The sequence below is a fragment of the Phyllostomus hastatus genome, unplaced genomic scaffold (genome assembly GCF_019186645.2).
Source record: "Phyllostomus hastatus isolate PE091 unplaced genomic scaffold, TTU_PhHast_1.1 phas_scaffold_200, whole genome shotgun sequence".
Taxonomy (NCBI): domain Eukaryota; kingdom Metazoa; phylum Chordata; class Mammalia; order Chiroptera; family Phyllostomidae; genus Phyllostomus; species Phyllostomus hastatus.
Genome location: NW_025334016.1, coordinates 12,160,647 through 12,181,158, shown reverse-complemented (window position 1 = coordinate 12,181,158; position 20,512 = coordinate 12,160,647). Strand labels below are relative to the sequence as shown.

Sequence of the window (20,512 nt, the reverse complement as noted above, 5' to 3'; positions counted from 1 at the left end):
CTTCCCCTCTGGCAATCATCAGTCTGGTCTCTGTATCTATGAGTCTGTTTCAATTTTGTTTGTTCACTTATTTTGTTCTTTAGATTACAAATATAACCGAAATCGTATAGTATTTGTCTTTCTCTGACTGACTTATTTCACTTAGCATAATACCCTCTAAGTCCATCCATACTGTCACAAATGGTAAGGTTTCATCTTTTTATGGCTGAGTAATATTTCATTGTATATATGTACCACCACTTCTTTATCCACTCATTTATTAATTGGCACGTGGGTTGCTTCCATAGCTTGGCTATTGTAAATAATGCTGCAAATGAATATCAGGGTGCATATATTCTTTCAAATTAGTATTTTGGGTTCCTTTGGATATATACCAGAAGTAGAATTGCTGAGTAATAGGCAGTTCCATTTTTAATTTTTTGAGGACCCTCCATACTGCTTTCCACAGTGGCTACACCAATCTGCATTCCCACTAAACAGTGCACCAGGGTTCCCTTTTCTCTACATCCTAGCTAACACCTGTTGTTTGTTGGTTTATGGATAATAGCCATTCTGACAGGTATGAGGTGATATTGTGGTTTTACTTTGCATTTCTCTCATGATTAGTGATGTTGAACATCTTTTCTTATGTCTATTGGCCATTCGTATGTACTCTTTGGAGACACGTCTATTCAGGTCCTCCACCTATTTTTAAATTGGATTGTTTGGGTTTATTGGTGCCAAGTTGTATGTGTTCTTTATAAATTTTAGATATTAATCCCTTTACTGGATGTATCAAAGCACGACCTCTTTCTGTTTGAACCTGGAGGGACGATGTGGGGGTTTTGGGGGGAGCATCCTTTGGCTTTCCTCAAACAATATAGGAGAGTTGGTAAAGGCCTAGATTCTGGTAGTCTGATGACATAAGTTCAAATCACAACTCCTCCATAAACTAAATTGTGTGGATTTAGGCAGATTCTTCATCTGCAAAACCTGAGACGAGTGACAGTACTTGGAGTCCCACTCACCTGGTAAATGAACCTTTCAAAAGCACTAGCACCTTTTCAGGAGACCTCCCTCTTATTGCTCTCTCCTACTCTGAGCCACTTGTCTGTTCATTCAGCATTAATTTAGTGCCGAGTGTGTACATTGCCTAGTCCAGTGCTAGAACCAAAACAGAGTTTTATCCACTCCAAGCTGCACAAGTTTCACCTGTTTTAATGTAAACCTCATATTGGAGTATAGCACACATACAGAGAGTACACAGACCATGGGTGATTGGTGGAGTGACTTTTCACCAGCAAATATACATATGGAACCAGAACACAGGTTAAAGAACAGCATAGCCAGGCAGGGCACCAGAAGCATTTAATTTTTTAACATCTCTGAAATCAGGCTGAATCTCTTAAGCACTGGTGGGTCATTATAATTCAATTGTCAGTACTTTTTTGTCTTTCTTAGTGATACATTAAATAATCATGTATTTTATAATTAATGGTGACTCAGGATTAGTGACAGCCAATAATAACAGCAGCAGAAGCTACTGTTTATAGATGCCTACAAGGAGCCAGTCACTTAGATCTGCATCTACTTTAATTCTGGCTATATCCTATGACATAAGCATTTTCATCCTCATTTTAAAGACTGAGAAAACTGTCCTGGCTGGTGTGGCTCAATGGATTGAGCGCCAGCCTACAAACCGAGGGGTCACTGATTTGATTCCCAGTCAGGGCACATGCCTGGGTTGCAGGCCAGATCAGGCCCCCATTGAGGGGCACGGGAGAGGCAACCACACATTGATGTTTCTCTTCCTTTCTTTCTCCTTCCCTTCCCCTCTTTCTAAAAATAAATTAATAAAATCTTTTTTAAAAAAGACTGAGAAAACTGAGGCTCAGAGAAGTTAAGCAACTTGCCCATAGTCAATTCTTTTACCCCAGGCCTGTACCTGCCCTAGCCAGGGCTACTGGGTATTCAGAGGTAGTGTGATGTAAGGTCTTTTCTAAAACAAAGCCTGTCCAAGGGGTCCTAGAACACTGGATTTCTAGGGCTTCATTGGGGTTGAGGGGGTGAGTTGGGAGGGGGTAAGTAGTATGACAAGTCCTTCCGAGAGTCAGTGCTTGTTCTGAGGACCTGGCCTGGGTGGGGTGGGAAGTGGAGTGGGAGATGAAGAATAGTAAAAGAATTAAACAGAACCTGAGACTCCCTCCTTTTCCAGCTTCTCCAGCTGTCAGGGAATTCTTAAGGGGCAAAGCCAACTCCCATTCCCCACACCTGCAACCTCACTACCCTAGCTGCCCCCAATGCCTTCTCCCACTAACCCCCCAACCTGCACCCCGGTAGTTCCAAATTTCTTCTACTGCTCTTGCAGATGAAAGAAGCCTACCCTCTCTGGAATCTCCCTCACCTTGGTCTTTCTCCCCTTCTCCTTCTCTAAAGGCAGGCTCTCTGAGACCTTTAATCCACCAGATTTCAGAAACGGAAAGGCGCAGACACCTTGATTCTAGGCTTTAATGTACAACAGTTTCTAATTACTTCATAGAAAATGCTTTAAATACCAGGGACAGTTTTGAGTTGCTCTTTTTTTCTGGAGAGCAAGTCTTGGAGGAGAAGGAGGGGTGACCCTGTGGTATCCCGGTTGGAAATCTGTTACATATTGTTACTCTCATTGTATAGATAAGGAAACTGAGACTCAGAGGTGTGGCATCTTGTACAGGTTCTAGAGCAGATCTATTTGATTAGTCTTTGCCTCTTCCATTGCCATTGGCCAAGACTTGGTTTACACTGGGAACTAGGCAGAACCCAATTTTAATACTGAGAGGGGGTTCTGTCCATTAGGATCCTATGTGAATTGTGTGCATGGAGAGTTGAGAAATCTGACCATCAAGAATTCTCTTGACTAGTATTGTATTGATTGAACAGTTTTTTAAAAAAATATGTGAATGAATAAATAACTCTCCCATTCATTCACCACACCCAGCCTCATGCCAACCTTTCCCCACTTCAGGGTGTTTGCACTAGCTGCTTCCTCTGCCTGGTATGCCCTTGCCCCACATATTAACCTGGCTGACTCCTCTCTCTTTGGGTTCAGCATAACTGTCACTTTCCCTCCAAGAGGCTTTCCCTGAACACCTTATCTGAAAGTCATTTCCCCTTGGCACATAGCACGTATCATGATCTGTAACTATCCTTTGTTTCTATTTGAATCTTTTTTGTCTGTCTCCTCCTTAGAATGTCAGCACCTGGAATGTCAGCCCCACTAAGGCAAGAATTTTTGTCGATTTTTTTCCACTGCTTTATCCCCAGACTCTAAAGTAGTGCCTGGCAATAAATGTTTGCTAAAACAAAAAATGACAGAAGGAAACAAAGAAATACAGGCTAAATGACTGAGCAAACAAGTGAATAAATGAATGTATATGTGTAAAGCTCAGTAAATGAAATGAGATAGATGAATAAAAGGGACTTTGGGAGAAAATGACCCCAAATACCCACATTTGAAATATAAATGAACTGAAATTTAGAGGAATAAAAGGACAGTTATTTTATTTTTGTTTTAAAATCCTTGACTGAGAACTGAGGAATTTTGTATAAAAAGCACCATTGCTAAGGCAACTGGGGGCCAGTCAGCGATAACAGCATTGGAGGGGTTGGTCGGGAAGACATGAGCCTTTGGGGCCTGGAAGCCGAGAGAGGAAAGCAGCAAGCAGCAGCTGCCTGTGGATCAGGTGCAAAACAGGTGGGGATGGTGGCGACTTAATCATCCCATTCATCATCCTCATCGTCATCTCCAGCCTGGTCCTCCCCTTCGTCTGGAAAGGGACAGAAAGAGTGGAACTCAGATTGGCAGGAGGGTTCACAAGGCCTGGAGAGGGGATTTCTCAGGGTCTGAGAAGCTGGGACTCAGGGTCCTGGGGGGCTGAGGTTTCCTGCTAGGAAATCAGATCTGGGACCTATGCATTGGATAAAGATGGGGCACCCTCAAAGAAGGGAGAAATATGGTTTCTGTTTGGGACAAGATAGAGATTATAGTTGGGGTCTGGGTTCTAGTTGTAGTTGTAGTTAATATTATTGTCAAGAATGTGTGCTTAGCTGGGATATTATTATTACACAAAAGATTAACATTGACAGGTTTGTTACTTAATGGGGTGAATTTATTTATTTGTTTGTTTGTTTAAATTTTTATTTATTTATTTTTTAGAGAGAGAGGGAGGGAGGGAGGAAGAGAGAGAAACAACAATGTGAGAGAGACATATCAATAGCCTGCCTCTCGCACACCTCCAACCAGGGAACCTGGCCTGCAACCCAGGCAGGTGCCATGGCTGGGAATTGAACTGGTGACCCTGTGGTTCACAAGCCACGGCTCAATCCACTGAGCCGCACCAGCCAGGGCTATTTTTTTTTAAATTTTTATATATTAATTTTTAGAGAGAGAGGAAGACAGAAAAAGAGAGAGAAAACCATCCATTTGTTGTTCTCCTTATTTATGCACTCATTGGTTGATTCTTGTATGTATGTGCCCTGACCAGGGATGGAACCCACAACCTTGGGCATATAGGGACAACACTCTAACCAACAGAGCTACCTGGCCGGGGCTGGGGTGAATTTAAATATTATTACTAATAGTGGAGTAAATTACAATATTATTGTTTTATAGTGTGTTAACATTAATATTGTTGACACATAATGGTGTTGATAATATCAGTGTCAAAAGATACGAGGCTCATTACAATGTTGTCATATAATGGATTCATGTTAATCATGTGAACGCACTCTGGGGTTCATGTTAATAGTATTATCAAAATTGGAGTTAATTATATTATTGTCACATAACAGGTTGAGTTTCATATTATTCTCACATAATTGACAATATTGTTGACACACTAGGGGATTCCTGTTAACATTATTGCAAAAAGATGGAATTAGTTCCAATGTTATCACGTAATGAGTTAGTGTTAATCTGTTGGCACATGGAGTTAAGGTTAATATTACTGTCAAAGATGGGATTCTTTTTAATATTATCATCACATAGTGAGCTAATGTTAACATTGCTGAACAAACAGGATTAATGTTAATAGTGTGGACATAGCTTGTCATTAATGTCAACATTATTGTCGAAGATAGAGTTAATTATACTATTGTTACATAATGACAAATGTGAACATTGTCAAAAAGGAGACTGATACAAGATTCATGATATCACTACCATCAACAGATGGGGCTAATGTTACTACTGATGGAGACTGTTGGGGTTGTTTTTGGGGCAATACTAGCTCTGGGAAACAGGGTCACTGTCCTGGCAGGATGGGCTTCAGAGAGGGCAGCTCTCAGGTGGCAAGGCAAGGACAGGTTCTCACCTGAGGAATGAATGGCTCTGCTTCTCTTCTGCATTACGTGCATCAGGGCACCCACCAGCCCCTCGGAGCTCTGAGGTGGAGGCTGCAGCACTGAACTCTCTGAGGCCCCAGGGGTCTGCAGCAAGCAGGGTGTGGCACAGAGGGCTCAGAGTCTATGAGAGCACTACTCCCCACCCTTTTCAGTCCCCTTCAAGGCTCAAAGCCCACCTCTCTGCATTAACCTCCCAACACTATCACTGAACCCCAAAAGCCTGGGACCCCCCATCAATCTCAGCCCCAGTACCATAACATCCTGACTTGCACAGTACACCCCAGAGTCCCAGACCCCCAGTCCTTCATCCTGCTGGTCCTCACCTTGTTCAGTTGAATTCCCTGTCGGATTTGATCCAAAAGGGCCCCCCGACCTCCACCAGGGGCCAGGCCCCCCACAGGCCCCAGAGAAGGAGGGCCTGGGGGAGGGACTGGTCCATCCCCAGAGCAGGGTGGTGGTGGTGGTGGCGGTGGTGGTGGCGGTGGTGGTGGTGGTGGCAGGGACGGACCCCCAACTCCAGGGGGCGGAGGGGGTGGTGGCCCAGAACGTCCTGTGGCTGGAGGGGGTGGTGGTAGAGGGCCCCCTCGTCCTGGAAGTGGGGGTCCCCGGGGAGTTGGCGGGGGTGGTGCACCTCCCAAAGGTACAGGGGGCAGTGGACCAGAACGACCCTTGTTACTCCCCACAGAAGGAGGCCGGGGAGGCTGGTTTCCTCCTCCTCGGGATGGTGGTGGGGGCGGTGGAAGTGGCTCTGAGGAGGGGAAATAACACAGCTATTATTATACTTCCCTTCCAAGCCTGTTTCACTCACTTGTAAAATAGGTACCCAACTGACCAACTCCCAGTTCAAGCAGTACAGAGGTTTCCATAAGGACTGACTGACTGGTGTATCTTTTGGAAGTCAGCTACCAGGGTTGGAAAAAAAGGGGGTGTCCAGATGGAGGGACTCACCCTGGCGCCTCATCTGCTTCCTCACAGCTTCCAGCCCACCCTGATCCTCAATGAAGTCATAGATAAGTTTGGAGGTTTCAGCATCGGTGAGCTGGGCCTCACTGATTCCCGCCCTAGAAAACAGGCTCCGCAGATCTGGGTCTAGGTTGTTCACCTGCCCAGGAGGAAAAAGTCAGGGGCGGGGTGGGTGAATAAGATGGGGAAGGAAGGGGTACGGGTTATCACTGGTTCCACCCCAGAGAGGGATCTGAGAGGGATGTGGGAAGGGTGGGGTCTGGGAGTAGGTCTGATTGCTGGACTATGGAAGGGTAGGTGAAGTTGAATGGGGTCCAAGGGACTTTGGAGTTACTCACATCAAATCCATTCTGGGGGTCCCACCCTACATGGCTGACATGTCTAGGGGAGATGAGGAGAGCCCAGTGAAGCCCCACTGCCGTTCCTTCCCTCCCTTCCTAGTAAGCCCTCCTGCGCTTTCTGGACACGTGGAACTCTGAAGGGCTAGAATTAAATAAATGAGCCATAAATGAATGAATGAGTGAATGAGTGAGAGCAGTAGTTATGGAATTAGAAGGGGTCCATAGTTTGTGGTTCCCATCTGTCCATTTCATCCCTATTTCCACCGTCTATCCATCCATTCCTTTGTCTACCTAGCCAATCACATTCACCTGAAGACCACTGATCTGTCATATATTTGTCTCTCTACTTATTTGCCCACACACATCTGTTTACCCATTTGTCCACCAATCTGTCCCCTCACACACTTATCCACCCACCTTTCCATCTACCCATGTGCCCATATTTCCATCCATTCACTCATTTGTCTCCATTCAACCACATACTTCTGTCCATTTACCCGTTGAACTGTTCATTCATCCACATGTCTGGCCACCTATCCATCCCGATCCACTTTGTGAACCAATCAGCTTATATATACATCTGTCCACACACTCATTCACTCACCCATCCTTCTATCCACTCACTTCCCATTTACTTAACCATCCATCCATCCAACTACCTATCCATTTATTCTCCAACCCACCCATTCATTTATTAATTTCATTCATCCATCTATCCATCTACCCACCCATCTATTCATCTACCAGCCCACCCAGGTTAGGACCAGAATGAGACAAGTAAGATGCCTAGAGTACAAAATTTAAGGAAGCACTCACTCTCAGAGTCATGAATTGCACTTGCATGACCCTGAAACTGACTGTCTCTGTAAATTTTTCAGCCTTCGTGCCTCACTTGCCTCTCCCTAGTCCTGGCTTTGCACCCACCCACCCATCTATCCACTCATGCCCACCCATCCATCTGCCCATCCTTCCATCCACTTAGCTCTCCCCCATCCACCTGTTCATCTGCCTCCCTCCCATGGGTCTGCGGGCCCACTGGAGAAAGGTTCTCACTTGAATCCACAGGGTGCACCAATATCAGCTTTTCTGATCTTTTTCTTCCCTGAGCGTTTCTTATCTGCTGGGCCAGGCCCAGGTGCTGGGAGCCCACGGTATCGTGAACTTGTGATGTCCGGGTTCTGGATGTCCACTGTTACCAGCCCCAGGGATGGTGGGCCAGCTGCTGGGCCTGTGGGGAAAATAGGGTGACTAAACCATTGACCCACTTACCTACTACCAGAGCATAGGGGCAAGAGACAGGAAGACTGCTGGGGAAATCTCTGGGTGTATCTGATGGTCACAGAGGTAGTAGGTAAGTGATCCAAGGAGGGGTTATGGAGAAGTAGATGGGTGGTTCCCACAAACCATTCATATATTGCATTCACTAATTGATTTGTTCATTCACTCATGCTTATCACTTAAGTAGTGACTCATTTATTCATTGGCTCATTAACTAATTAATTTGTTGAATTATTTGTTCACTGATTCATTCATTCAATCATTGCTTTGCTGATTGAAAAAATTTTAAAGATTTCATGTATTAATTTTTAGAGAGTGGGGGAAAGAAGGGAGAAAGAGAAGCAGAGAAACACCAATGTGTGAAAAATTGGTTGCCTCTTACACTCTGCCAACTAGAGACCTGGTCTGAAACCCAGGCATGTACCTTGACTGGGAATCAAACTGGCAACCTTTTAGTCTGTGACCGGCAGTCAATCTACTGAGCCACATCAGCCAGAGCTGATTGAAATTTTATGTCACTTTTTTCATTTGTTCACTTTTCAGTTCATTCAATCATTCACTCATTCTTTAATTTACTCAATCATCCCTCTATCCATTCATCCACTTATCCACATATCAATTTGCCTATGCATCTATATATCTATCTCTATTTTGATCCTCCCATCAATTCATCTCCTCACTCAACCATCTATCCACCACCATTGCATCCACCCACACATCCATTCACCCATCTATCCATTCATTCACCCACTTATCTCTGCACCCACCAAATTACTCATCTACCCACCCACTCCCCACCCTTCTGTCCAAGAAAGAATTAGCACTCACCCCCTTGGTCTCCACCTGGGTGCGGGGGCAGGGGTGGGAGCCCTCCTCTTCTCTCTGGGAAAATGGAATGGGTAGAGAGCTCTGACAATCCTGTCACAGGTTCCTGGGCTAGCCCCTTATTACTCCTACTTACACTAGAGGACTCACCTTCATTGGCTGGTGCTGGTGGTGGGGATAGATGGCGTCTGTCTGTGGAGAGACAGGTAGACTAGGAACCAGAACCATGAGAGGAGCTTTTACAACTCCTCACTCTTGCACTTACCTCCACTTTGCCTCTGATTCCTTTTTTGTATCTTCTCCTGCACCAGGGTCTGGAAGGCCTTGGCCTCGCCCTCGTCTGCAAAGTTCATCCCCACTTGGCAGTCCTGTGCACACCTTAAGGTCAGCAGCCTTCCACACCCCCATATGTTTTCCATCTCCCCCCACACCCCAACTGAGGTCCAGGGGTTGGGTGGTCACTTACGTCTCCAGCAAAGGTGTGAAAGAAGGGGGTGGGAGTGGAGTAAACCAGTTGTGAGTACAGCTCCTGTTCCCAGAGAAGCCGGCCTGCCTGGAGAAGTGGGGAACACAATGGCACTGAGGCATGCCCTGGGTGGCAAGTCTCTGTTATCTAGGTAGAGAGCATAGTGTCCACATTTGGGGCCCCAGGATCTGATTTGGATATTTCCAACTCAGCATCTAAGAGTTGGGTATCTAGGGTCAGATGTTACAGTATGGGAGTTGGACACCACAGTAAGAAATTTGGATTTGGGGTTTGTGGCCGTAGATGTGGGATTTGGGGGCTCGAATTTGAGGGTTTTGGACTTCAGTCCTGAGAAACTGAGCCCATTCTAAACTGCATCCCACATTCCCCCTTCATTTGGGCAGGCAGAACTCCAGTATTGAGAGTTGGGGTTGAGATTTGAGGTTCAGATATACAGACTTGGAAGTTTGGGGGGAAGAGGGATCAGCCAACATATGTGTAATTTGAGGTTTGTGGAACAGAGTTATGGCTTAGGAGTTCGGTTAGTATTTCATGGCTCTGGGATCCTGATGTGGTTATGCTGGTTCATCTTTATGAGTTTAGAAGGGTGAATTTGGGGTATGTGCCTGCAGAGTTCAGGTTGAAGGGTTGTAGAACAGGTTCAGGAATTCTGGGATCCATGCTGTGGGGGTAAAAGGGTAGATTTGGAGTTCAAGTCTCAATGGCATATTTAGGTTTGGGGTTTCGGGAATAGATTTATTATTTCAGAGCTAAGTAAACATTTGTAATTCAGGAGTTTTGATGGGAAATTTCTGGGGCCCAAAATGTTGGATTTAGAGTAGATTTGAGTTTCAGGTAAAAATACAGTTACTCGTTTTTTAGTTTGTGGGACACACTAGACTTAGGCAGTATTATAATATGTGGGGGGTGTAGACATTCACATGGAGACTCCAGGGTTAGCCATCACAGACTTAGAAGGGCAAACCAGAGTGTGATGTCTGGATGAAGTCTTTGGTTCTGGGGTCCAGGGGTTCATTGATCTGCCTGAGGGCTCAGGGCTATGGTGGACACAGATCTAGGTTTGCATGTTGAAAATGGGTTTGCATGTGCAGTGGGGAGGGGCAGGGATCACCTGAGGGCTGTAAAGGCGGATGAAGTAGGACTTCTGGGGGTTATCCTTCACAAAGCACACAGCCCCACAATGCTCCTTGGTCCAGCGCTCGGCTCCAGGGGGCACCGCCAGGTACAGCTGAACAACTGCGGTGGCCAGTGTCTGGGAGGGGAGAGCAGGGCTCAGTGGAGTCTGGTTGGGGCGACTAGAGGGTCTGGGAGCTAGACTTGGTCCTTCCTTACCCATGGCTGTCGTGACCCCAAAGGAAAAGCCACAACCAGGGAGACAGTGGATAGACATGAAGATCTTCCCAGGATTGGTGGATGGGGATAAGTGGATTCTAGGAGAGGAGATGATGGCGAGGGAAAAGAGGAGGGGAAGAGGGGAAGAAAAAGGAGGAGGCGAAGAATGGGGAAGATGAGGAGAGAGAAAGGGGAGGAAAGGAGGAGAGGGGAAGGATTCGAAAAAGGAGGAGGAGGTAGAGGAGGAGAGGAAAAGGAGGAAAGGGAGAAAGACAGGGAGGGGCAGGAGGTCCCCAGCTCACCCAGCATTTTCTTCCCAGCATGTCGAAGAGTCGCTGGTTCTCCTGGTCCTGGAGGAGGGTGGAGGGTATGTTCTGCTGAACTGCTAGTGCTCCTCGGCCCCCAGGCCTGCCTCCCGCAGGGCCCCCACTCATGGTGCCTCCTGTCCTTGTCCTCTCCAGCTAGTCTCTGGGTGCAGGGTAAGAAGAGGAACTTCCGCAGTGAGCAGGGGAACAGGAAGTACAAAAAACCACAAGAGAAACAAGTCCTCCAGAGGCCCCTCGGTGGGCCTGGGCTCCTCCTCCCTAGGACAGGATTGGACCCTCTGTCCTCAGACTGGGACCCTCCTCCATTTGACTGGTTAGACCCATCTTTTGGACCAGTTCATGTACTGTTCCTTCTTTCTTACTCTCTGGGGCCCATCTCCCTCTGACTGGCTGAGATCCTCCTCCCTCTGATTGTTTGGCAGCAAGAGCTAGGCCACTACAGCACTTCTGTAGGGCGTTCTGCCATGACTGTTCCCAGTCATGGGGCTGAGAGGCCTCCTTCCTCCTCAAAGTATCCTGTTAGCCAGTTCCTGAGGTCCAAAGCCCATAGTGCCGAAGGATTACTGTGCTAAAACGTTTCCTTTAAGTACACAGTGAGTGGTGAGTGCCTGGGATCCCACCCTTCTCCTGAGACCCCAACAACCTGGTTCACTTCCCCATCCTTTACCCTTGCCTCCCCACAGCTCCCAAATTACTTTCTGCTTATCATCACCTTTTTTTCAAGAAAGGAATGCCTAAACAATATCTTGTTTCATTTTCATTGCTTTCAAATTTTTAAAGTATGTTATCTTCAGAGACTTGCTTTTTCCCCACTCAACATTTTATTTTTATCTAACATACATGTAGCACTGAGTATGTGCGCCAGGCACTGTTCTGACTCCTTTGTAAATACTGACTCACTTAAATCCTCATAACAGCCTGTGGAGCGCACAAAATTGCCATGTCCATTTGACAGAGAGAAATGAAGAAACTGAGGCACGGAGTGGTTGAGTGATCTTCCCAGTAGCTCCCAGGTAGCAAGTGGAAGAGCCCAGATTGCATGCCAGACTGGCTAGGTGCAGAGAGCACACTTTTCATCATCATGCGCCACACCTTCTCTTTGCCTGTTGCTGAGACTTGTATTTGCCTGTAATGGTAGTTCATTTTTGCAGCTATATAGTGTGACTGTGCAACTTGTTTATTCATCTTCTCCTGCTAACAGCTGTTGCTGGCTGCTGCTGTTGGGAGCAATAGTGCTATGTTCACTCCTGTCCACATTAACTGGCCCACACAGGCATGCACACTCTCAGAAGGGGAGTCAGGAAGTTGTAAGGTTTGCATATTTCTAACTTCACCAGATAATGCCGGACTGTGTCCCCAAGTGAATGCTAGCTCAGTCCCCGTTCTTCACTGGGTCTCAGTCTCCCGTTTGGGGACACAAAGCTCTCAGGCACACATAGAGCAGTTTGGGGAAGCTGAGCATGTCTGAAAATGTGACAGATTCCTGGGTACCTGAAGGGAAATAACACATCTCAAGATGAGACCCACAGTGCTGCTTGAAAAGCTGGTTGGCTCCCCATGCCGGCAGGTTCAAAGATTCTGTCCTAAGCCTGGGTTCAAAGCCCCTTCTGGTGTGGCATTTCCAACTTCTCTCCCACTTCTCCTCCACCCTCACAACTCAGCTCATGGTGACCCCAACTCACCAGGCAATTTCCTACCTCCAGGCTTAGGCCACCTTCCAGCCTGTCCACTGGGGCAAACCACTGCTTTTCCTTTAAAAAGCCATTGCATTCATTCATTTTAACACTGCCCATTGAGCTCTCACTATCTGCAAAGCATATCTCCAGTATCTGTCACAAACCACACACTCAGTACATGAAGGAATGAATGAGGGGTTAATGTCTAATTGACTTAATGTTTTCTGAGTATTTTCTAAGCGCTTTATTTTATTAGTTCATTTCATATTCACAGATGAGGCCAGGAGATAAGCACAACTGTCACCTCCATTTTACTGACAGGGAAGCTGAGGCCCAGAGCTTAGCTAACTTGCCTGTGATCACAGAGCTTGTGGAGCTGAAGCTAATTATGTGAATTCCTAAACTGTTACGTGCCACATGGGGGCTGAGATAAAATTCTGCTCCTTCTCTGCCTCTTTTGTTCTCCACCTTCCCACTCCTTTCTCTGCCTCTACATCTGTTCCCTTTAAGTCTACATCAGGGGGCCTTAAATCTCTGCTACATCTACTGGTTCTTTTTTAAAATTAATATTTAAAAGTATATTTCCTATTCTTACTTCTAAGCAGCAGACAGGTTTAAAATGTATATTTTGTCTAAATAAAAAAAAAAACTAAAGTAGATTTTTGCTATTTGAGTCCCTAATAGAATAAGTTTCTCCATTTTGGAATATAGTGATTAATTAATCATCTTAATACCATCTTTCATATTATTCAGATTATTGAATTACTGTTGACCTACATGAATAATTTGGAGCTGGTTTATTTTATTTTTATGTGCCCCATCCACTCTTGCTTTTCTGCACTGAATGACAGTATTTAGGGAGGTGATGACCTCAAAGGTACTTTGCTCTCCCAGGCCTTCAAATAGATTTAAAAAGAACAAAACTTTAATCTGGCCTTTCCAGTTGTCCTCAGCAGGAGTGTGGGTAGAATACAAGCCAGTCCAACACAGCTGGGAGCAGTTCTAACTTAAGTCTTAGTAATCCAGTGAATGCCCAGGAACCCCAAGAATTAGGATATGCCCAGTAATTTACACCCACCTCCTCTCTCACCACCTCTTCCTGCCAAACTCCAAGGACTCATCAGATGGAGAATTTGTGTATATCTTGTGCTTATTTTGCTTTATTTTTTAAAAAAGATTTTAATTATTTATTTTTAGAGAGAGGGAAAAGGAAGGAGAAGGAGGAGAGGGAGAGAAACATCAATGTGCGGTTGTCTCTCTTGGGCCCCATACTAGGGACCTGGCCCACAGCCCAGGCATATGCCCTGACTGAGAATCGAACCAGCTACCCTTTGGTTCACAAGCCCATGCTCAGTCCACTGAGCTACCCCAGCCAGGGCTTATTTTGCTTTATTTTGAAAGGATATTGCCTACAAGATCGACTGCCACACCTGAAGCCATGAGTAGGTAAGAAGACACAAGACAGAAAATTGTACTTGAACAACAAATAAAATCAAAGTAAAATAAAATAAAATAAAATAATAAAATAAAGTCTCACTGGGGGCCTGAAAAAAAAAAGAAGACACAGTTCGTGAGAAAGACATGGCAGTGTCTTCCATATTGTGGTCATCACCACATGATTGAGTCCATGAAGGAGACATGGGCACAGGTAGGGTCCTACTGCTGTCTAAGACCAAACTGAGGCCAAGATGGCAGAATTTCCACTGCCAAGCCATCCTTCTCCTCCCCTTACCTTCCTGCCCCTCATGGTCTTCTGTACCCTGACTGAGGGGGTGCTTCCTGGGAACAGGCCCAACCTAAGGAAACAGCAGTTCTCAACCCTCCAAGGCAATGCTCCCTTTTAATAAGAAACATGTTGGGAGACCTCCTTTCATTGTACCATCCTAGAATGACATTCATGTACCTTACGAGTCTTGGTGGTATGCAGCTGTCCCCCAGCATCTCAGGCTTCTGCTCATTCAATGACAAGGCACCTCCATCACTCTGACAACAAAAGTCTGCTTACTAGGAATTCCCAAAATACGCCCCCAGGGTAGGACGGTACACCCCTTGTCTGTCTTGTTCATTGCTGTTCATGTACTAGCACAGGACCCTGCATGCAGAAGCCCAACCTGTATTTGTTAAATAATCATTGTACAGTCTAGATTTCTCTGTTGTGATTTACTGTCCTCTTCCCATGGGGCTTCCCCTGTCATCTCTTCAACCCCATGCCTGGGGAAGGAGAAAGAAAAAACTCAGAGTGTGCAGGGATCCACAGAGATGTTTACACTGCTCACTGATGCTAGAGTAAATGGGTGCTTCAGGGGCCCTCAGGGGAGGTGCTGATTTCTAGTCCTGGTGGGATGGAGTGAGGACAGGGTATGCACAGAAAGCAGAGACACCTATAGAAATAATAATGGCTTAAATGTTAGAATCATAGATTCTGGAGCCCTACAGCCTGGATCTGGCACTTACCTTAAAGTTTGGTGACCTCTCAATGCCTCAGTTCTCTCATCTCTAAAGTGAAGGTAGTAATATCCCTGGCTTGTATGGCTCAGTGGATTGAGAGCTGGCCTGCAAACCAAAGAATTGCTGGTTTGATTCCCACTCAGGGCACATGCCTGGGTTGCCTGCCAGGTTCCCAGTTGGGGGCAATTGATATATCTCTCACACATCAATGTTTCTCTCCCTTTCTCCTTCCCTTCCCCTCTCTCTAAAAAATAAATAAATAAATAAAATCTTAAAGTGAAGGTCATAATAGCAGTTAAGGTTGTTGAGAATAAATTAGATAGTTCATGTATAGTGATCAGTACATAGCTGAATATGTTATGTATTATCATTTTTTTTATGAAATAGCTGAGTTGGATAAATGAACTACCATCCCTTCAGCCTAGCATTTTCCGTGTCCCCCTATCCTTTCCTCATCCTTCTCCTTCAGACTTTCAGGTCCCACCACCATTGGCAGATGGTCAGTGATGAGAACACATGACCACCACTGCCCTTTCTCTACTTCCCCCTGATGCAAAGCCCATCTCAGAGACCTATTCTATAGGCTGGCCTGTCCAGACTCTTCCAGGGCTCTCACATTGTCCTGGAACCTTCCCTGCCAACCTCAGAAGTCTTACCGGTGATTCCTGCTCTTACTCCCTCAACCTGCACAGGAAATCACTGTGCCAGCCAGCCCTCTCCTTCCCTTCTAGGTTAGTGGCTGTTAGCCATGGAGCCAGAAGTCCCCTCCTTCTACCTACACTGTCCACATCCTCTAGGTCACAACCAACTCTCCCTACATGGGTGTTCTCTACATCCCTGCATCCCAATCTATGTGCTCCCAAGTGTCCACTCCCCAGCCTGTGACACCAGGTGTCCACACCCAAGCATGTGACCCCTAGGGATATCTACTCCCCAATGTGTACGACCCCTTGTGTGTCCAAGATCCCTGTGTATGAGAGTCAGAGGGTGTCCACTCCCCAGCCTTTTGGTCCCACCAGCGGCCCACACCCTCAACCAGGTGATCAAGAAGTGTGTTAACGCTGCAGCCTGGAATGGACCCAGCGGGTGTGGGGAGGGACGCAAAATGGAACAGTCTGCCTAGGGTCGCACCACTGGGGAGGGGGCGCCCATATTGCAAGACCATTTTGTTTTGGGGCAAGGAATACGATGGCTGCCTCATCCCGTAATGGAGAGGGGACTGTTGCAATCCCGATTGTCCTACGACCCCTATCCCAACCTCCCGACTCCCAGCCACCTCGGCGAGCCTCCATCTCCAGTCGCGCCCCCGGCCTCTCTCACATCCGCCACCTTAACCACTCACCACCACCACCACCACCCCCCCCCCGCCCCCGCAATTGCTCTCAAGCACCAAAGCTGTCAATTGGCTCAAGGGTGGGGAGAGCAGGAACCCGGCCATCGTGGGCTCTGATTGGTCCACGGCCACATTCTCCTCCTTGCTGCTCTTTGAAGCTACCTGGCCCCTAAGAACAACATATCCCCGCCCCTGCTTCCCTGCGCCCGGCTCCCATTGGTCACGGGTTCTAGACATGCGCAGTGAATGCCAGACCTGTGTGCTGGGCGATTGAAGCAGGGACTTTGGGGATATGGGGTGATGGGTTAAAATATCGCGTGTATCTCTGGCTGGTGTGGCTCAGTGGACTGAGCGCCCAACCAAAAGGTTGCCGATTTGATTCCCGGTCAGGCCAGGTACCTGGGTTGAGGGCCAGGTCCCCAGTTGTGGTAGTGGAAGAGGCAACCAGTGGCAACCGTTGTTTCACGTGGATGTTTCTCTCCCTTCTTTCCCATCTCTAGATAGATGATGATAGATAGATAGATAGATAGATAGATAGATAGATTAGATAGATAGCTACCACCTGTAGAAGGGTGCTTATTGCTACTAGGAGTTAGTGAGATCACACACAATGGTGTGCGGCATGATCCAATAAATTAATTCTGTTACAATCCCAGTAAGGTTTTCGTGCCTGCACCGGGTGGTTTCTGTGTTCGTTTACTCTCTAGTTTACTTTGCGTTTGGCTTTTAGGAAAACTCTCATAAACTGTAGTAATAACATTTAAGTCCTGCCTCGGGGTGTCTGGGTTTCCTAATACCATAAATCTCAAAGTAGGCATCTTGTGGCCTTTGGATTCAATGTACTAAAATTATTGACTTTACTCCTGATTACAAAGTTCACAGCAGTTAAAAGCCCTAATGGTGAGGCCTTTGACAAAGTGTGTTTAAGAGAGCAAACACTTTCCCCAGTTTTCAGTGCACACAGTGATGGTTAAGGAGCATTAGGCCTGGTCAGATGGGTTCAGGGTACCTGCGTGTGTTATTTACTATACATCATAGGTGATACGTCCAGTTACTTAAAGTTTGCCATTTTTACATTGTACATAAAATAGTTGTAAATATGTTATTTATCCTGGCTGGTGTGACTCAGTGGATTGAGTGCCAGCCTGCGAACCAAAGGGTCACTGGTTTGATTCCCGGTCAGGGCACATGCCTGGGTTGTGGGCAAGATACCCAGTGGGGGACATATGAGAGGCAACTGATTGATGTATCTCTCACACATCAATGTTTCTGTGCTTCTCTTTCTCCCTCCCCTCCCTGCTCTCTGAAAGTAAGTAAATAAAAATGTGTAAAAGATTTTTTATTTTTTAACTTTTTTATTAATGACTAAAAGATATTTTGTCAATATTTAAAAATATTCAGATGCCTAGGCATGGGGGCTGCACAATGGGGGGAAAGTGGGAGCAGGACTTGGCTGCACAGCCCTGGAGCATTCCTGAAGGCAGGGATTTTATTTTTATTTTTATTTTTATTTTTTAAAAGATTTATTTTATTTTTAGAGAGAGGAGAAGGGGAAGAGAGGGAGAGAAACATTAATGTGTGGCTGCCTATTGTGTGCCCCACACTGGGGACCTGGCCCCCAACCCAGGCATGTGCCCTGACTGGGAATTGAACTAGCAATGCTTTGGTTTGCAGGTCTGTGCTCAATACACTGAGCTACACCAGCCAGGGCAAAGGCAGGGATTTAAAAAAAAAAAGAAAATATTCACCCTTTCAGAGCTTTTTTTCTGACTAATTAGTAATAGTGTTAGAAAAGATAGATGAACTCTTCATGTAAAATTTGAATTAAAAAGAACTATAGCACTGCCAGGTATTTGGCAATGAACGAGGTCAAGTACCAAACAGGATCTTTGCTCCCACCACAAAACTCTGAATATCTGCTTGTGATATCCATGAACACCCTAGTGGTTTGGATTTTGCAACCAGAAAAAATAGATGCCAAGCTATCATGCAGTTAATGGCCCATTAGCTTCTGAACCTCATCCCAAAGATTTATTTTCCCAGAAGAAATAAACCATGTACCTGAAATCAAAACAAGTAAGTGGAGTAAAACATATTATAATTGGCTTATAACTAAATGCATTTGAGTAGGTTGTTTGCAAAGATGATGTTATGGACCAAATATGTCCCTCCAAAAGTCATGTGTTGGTTCCCTAACCCCTAATGTGACTGTATTTAAGGATGAGGCCTTTAAGAAGGTAGTTAAGGTTAAATGAGGTCATTAGGGTGGGGTCCTAACCAGATAGGACTAATGTCCTTATAAGAAGAGGAAGAAACACCAGAGATGCTGTACAGTTCCCCTATCCAGTGGGGGAGTCTATTTCCTCACCCCTTGAACCTGTACTGGCCTTGTGACTTGCTTTGACCAATAGAATGCAAAGGAAGTGATGTTATATGAGATTTAGATCCTTCTTCTGTGGCCCTAGTGGAGCACTGCCCTGAGCTCTCCACTTGAGAAGCTGGTCTGGCCTACTGCAAGATGACAGGGGATGTGCCAGAGGACCAGAACATCCCTGCCGACAAACGGCACCAATTGCCAGATGTGTGAGCAAGGCCACTGGACCTTCCAGCCCAGATCACCCTCCAGTTGACTGCAGCCACACCAGTGAGCAGAGGGAAATCTAAGAGAGGAACCACCAGCTGCTCCCAGCTCAAATTGCCTACTTACAGGATTGTAAGCAAATAGACTTCACTTAACATCCTCAATAGGTGCTTGGAAACGGTGATTTCAAGAAAAACAACCTATAGCACTGGCCAGATGGTTCAGTTGGTTGGACCGTGTCTCCTATACCAGTGGTCCCCAACCTTTTTGACATCAGAGACCGGTTTTGTGGAAGATGGGGGTGGGGAGGGGTAGCGGACCTCGGGTAAGCTTTGCTTCCTCGACTGCTCTGGAGGACTGGAGGAGGGGGAGAAGTCAGGAGGCGGAACTCAGGCGAGCTTCCCCTGCTCCCCTGCCCTACACCAAAAGGTTGTGGGTTCCATCCCCCGTCCTCATCCCTCTCCCCCCCCACACCCTGTCAGGGCACATACCTAGGCTGCAGATTCTATTCCTCCCCCCCCCCTCCGCGTGGAGGCGCAGAGGTGGCCAATTGATGTCTCTCACACATAGATGTTTCTCTTTTTTTCTGTCTCTCTGTTCCTCTCTCCTCCCGTAATGTTAAAAAAGAAAAGAAAAACAACCTACAAGAAAATCAATTTTACCCTAGGCTAATTGATACAAATAAGTGTAAAGTTCCTGCAGCACATTTCTGGTCACGCACACACACACACAACATCACCAAACTTTTAAATAAAGACCCCAAACACTTCTAATATTAGACATTGACATAAATGTGAGCTATATATACATTTAAGAAAAAATAATAAAAACAAGGCCCTGGCCTGGTGGCTCATTTGGTTGGAGTATTGTCCCATACACCAGAAGGTTGTGGGTTCCATCCTGGTAAGGGTACATATCTACGTTGTCGGTTCAATCCCTGGTTGGGGCACATACTGGAGGTGACCGGTCGATGTTTTTCTCTCACATCACTATTTCTGTCCCCTCCCCTCTCTATAAAATCTATAAACATATCCCCGGGTGAGGATTTAACAAAAAAGAGAATCATAGAAACAAGGAATATCATTCTTTTCCAACCTACTTATTTCAGTTCAGGGTCTTGGGTAGCAGGACTCTATTCTTACAACTCAGAATGCAAGGAGGGACCTAATCCTATACAGGTCATCTTCCCCTCACAGGACGAACTGACGCACACACCCGAACCCACACTCACTCAGACTGAGACAATGTAGACATGCCAGCTCACCTCACACATACACATCTTTAGGATGTGAGAGTACACCAAAGTCCCAGGAGGAAACCCACTCAGACCTGGGGAGAACACGTGAACTCCACACAGTGGCCCTGCAAGGAATCAATTTTTTTCTCATTGAGGATTATAAGGAAACAACACTGAACAAAACATTATTCAAGGGCCCACTGTATATCATCCCAGTCAAACGCCACTAAGTTTTGCAGTCGTTTGCTTTGCAACAGAAACCAAGCTGACACAGCATTCTCTCCCTGGGGCTGAGTGAACCTGACAATATTCCTATAGGGCAAA

General features: G+C 46.1%; 1 protein-coding gene across 1 annotated transcript; it reads right to left on the bottom strand.

The window, feature by feature from the left end:
* Positions 1-3,492: 3,492 nt before the first annotated feature.
* On the bottom strand, positions 3,493-11,055 carry WAS (WASP actin nucleation promoting factor). The gene is made up of 12 exons (XM_045860594.1): positions 10,890-11,055; positions 10,367-10,507; positions 9,235-9,321; positions 9,034-9,136; positions 8,919-8,960; positions 8,772-8,825; positions 7,719-7,893; positions 6,663-6,705; positions 6,310-6,463; positions 5,685-6,109; positions 5,331-5,445; positions 3,493-3,785 (listed from the first exon to the last, which is right to left on the bottom strand). Exons 1-12 carry the CDS (start codon positions 11,019-11,021, stop codon positions 3,730-3,732), a joined length of 1,527 nt encoding a protein of 508 aa, XP_045716550.1. The 5' UTR covers positions 11,022-11,055; the 3' UTR covers positions 3,493-3,729.
* Between the last annotated feature and the right edge of the window lie 9,457 nt (positions 11,056-20,512).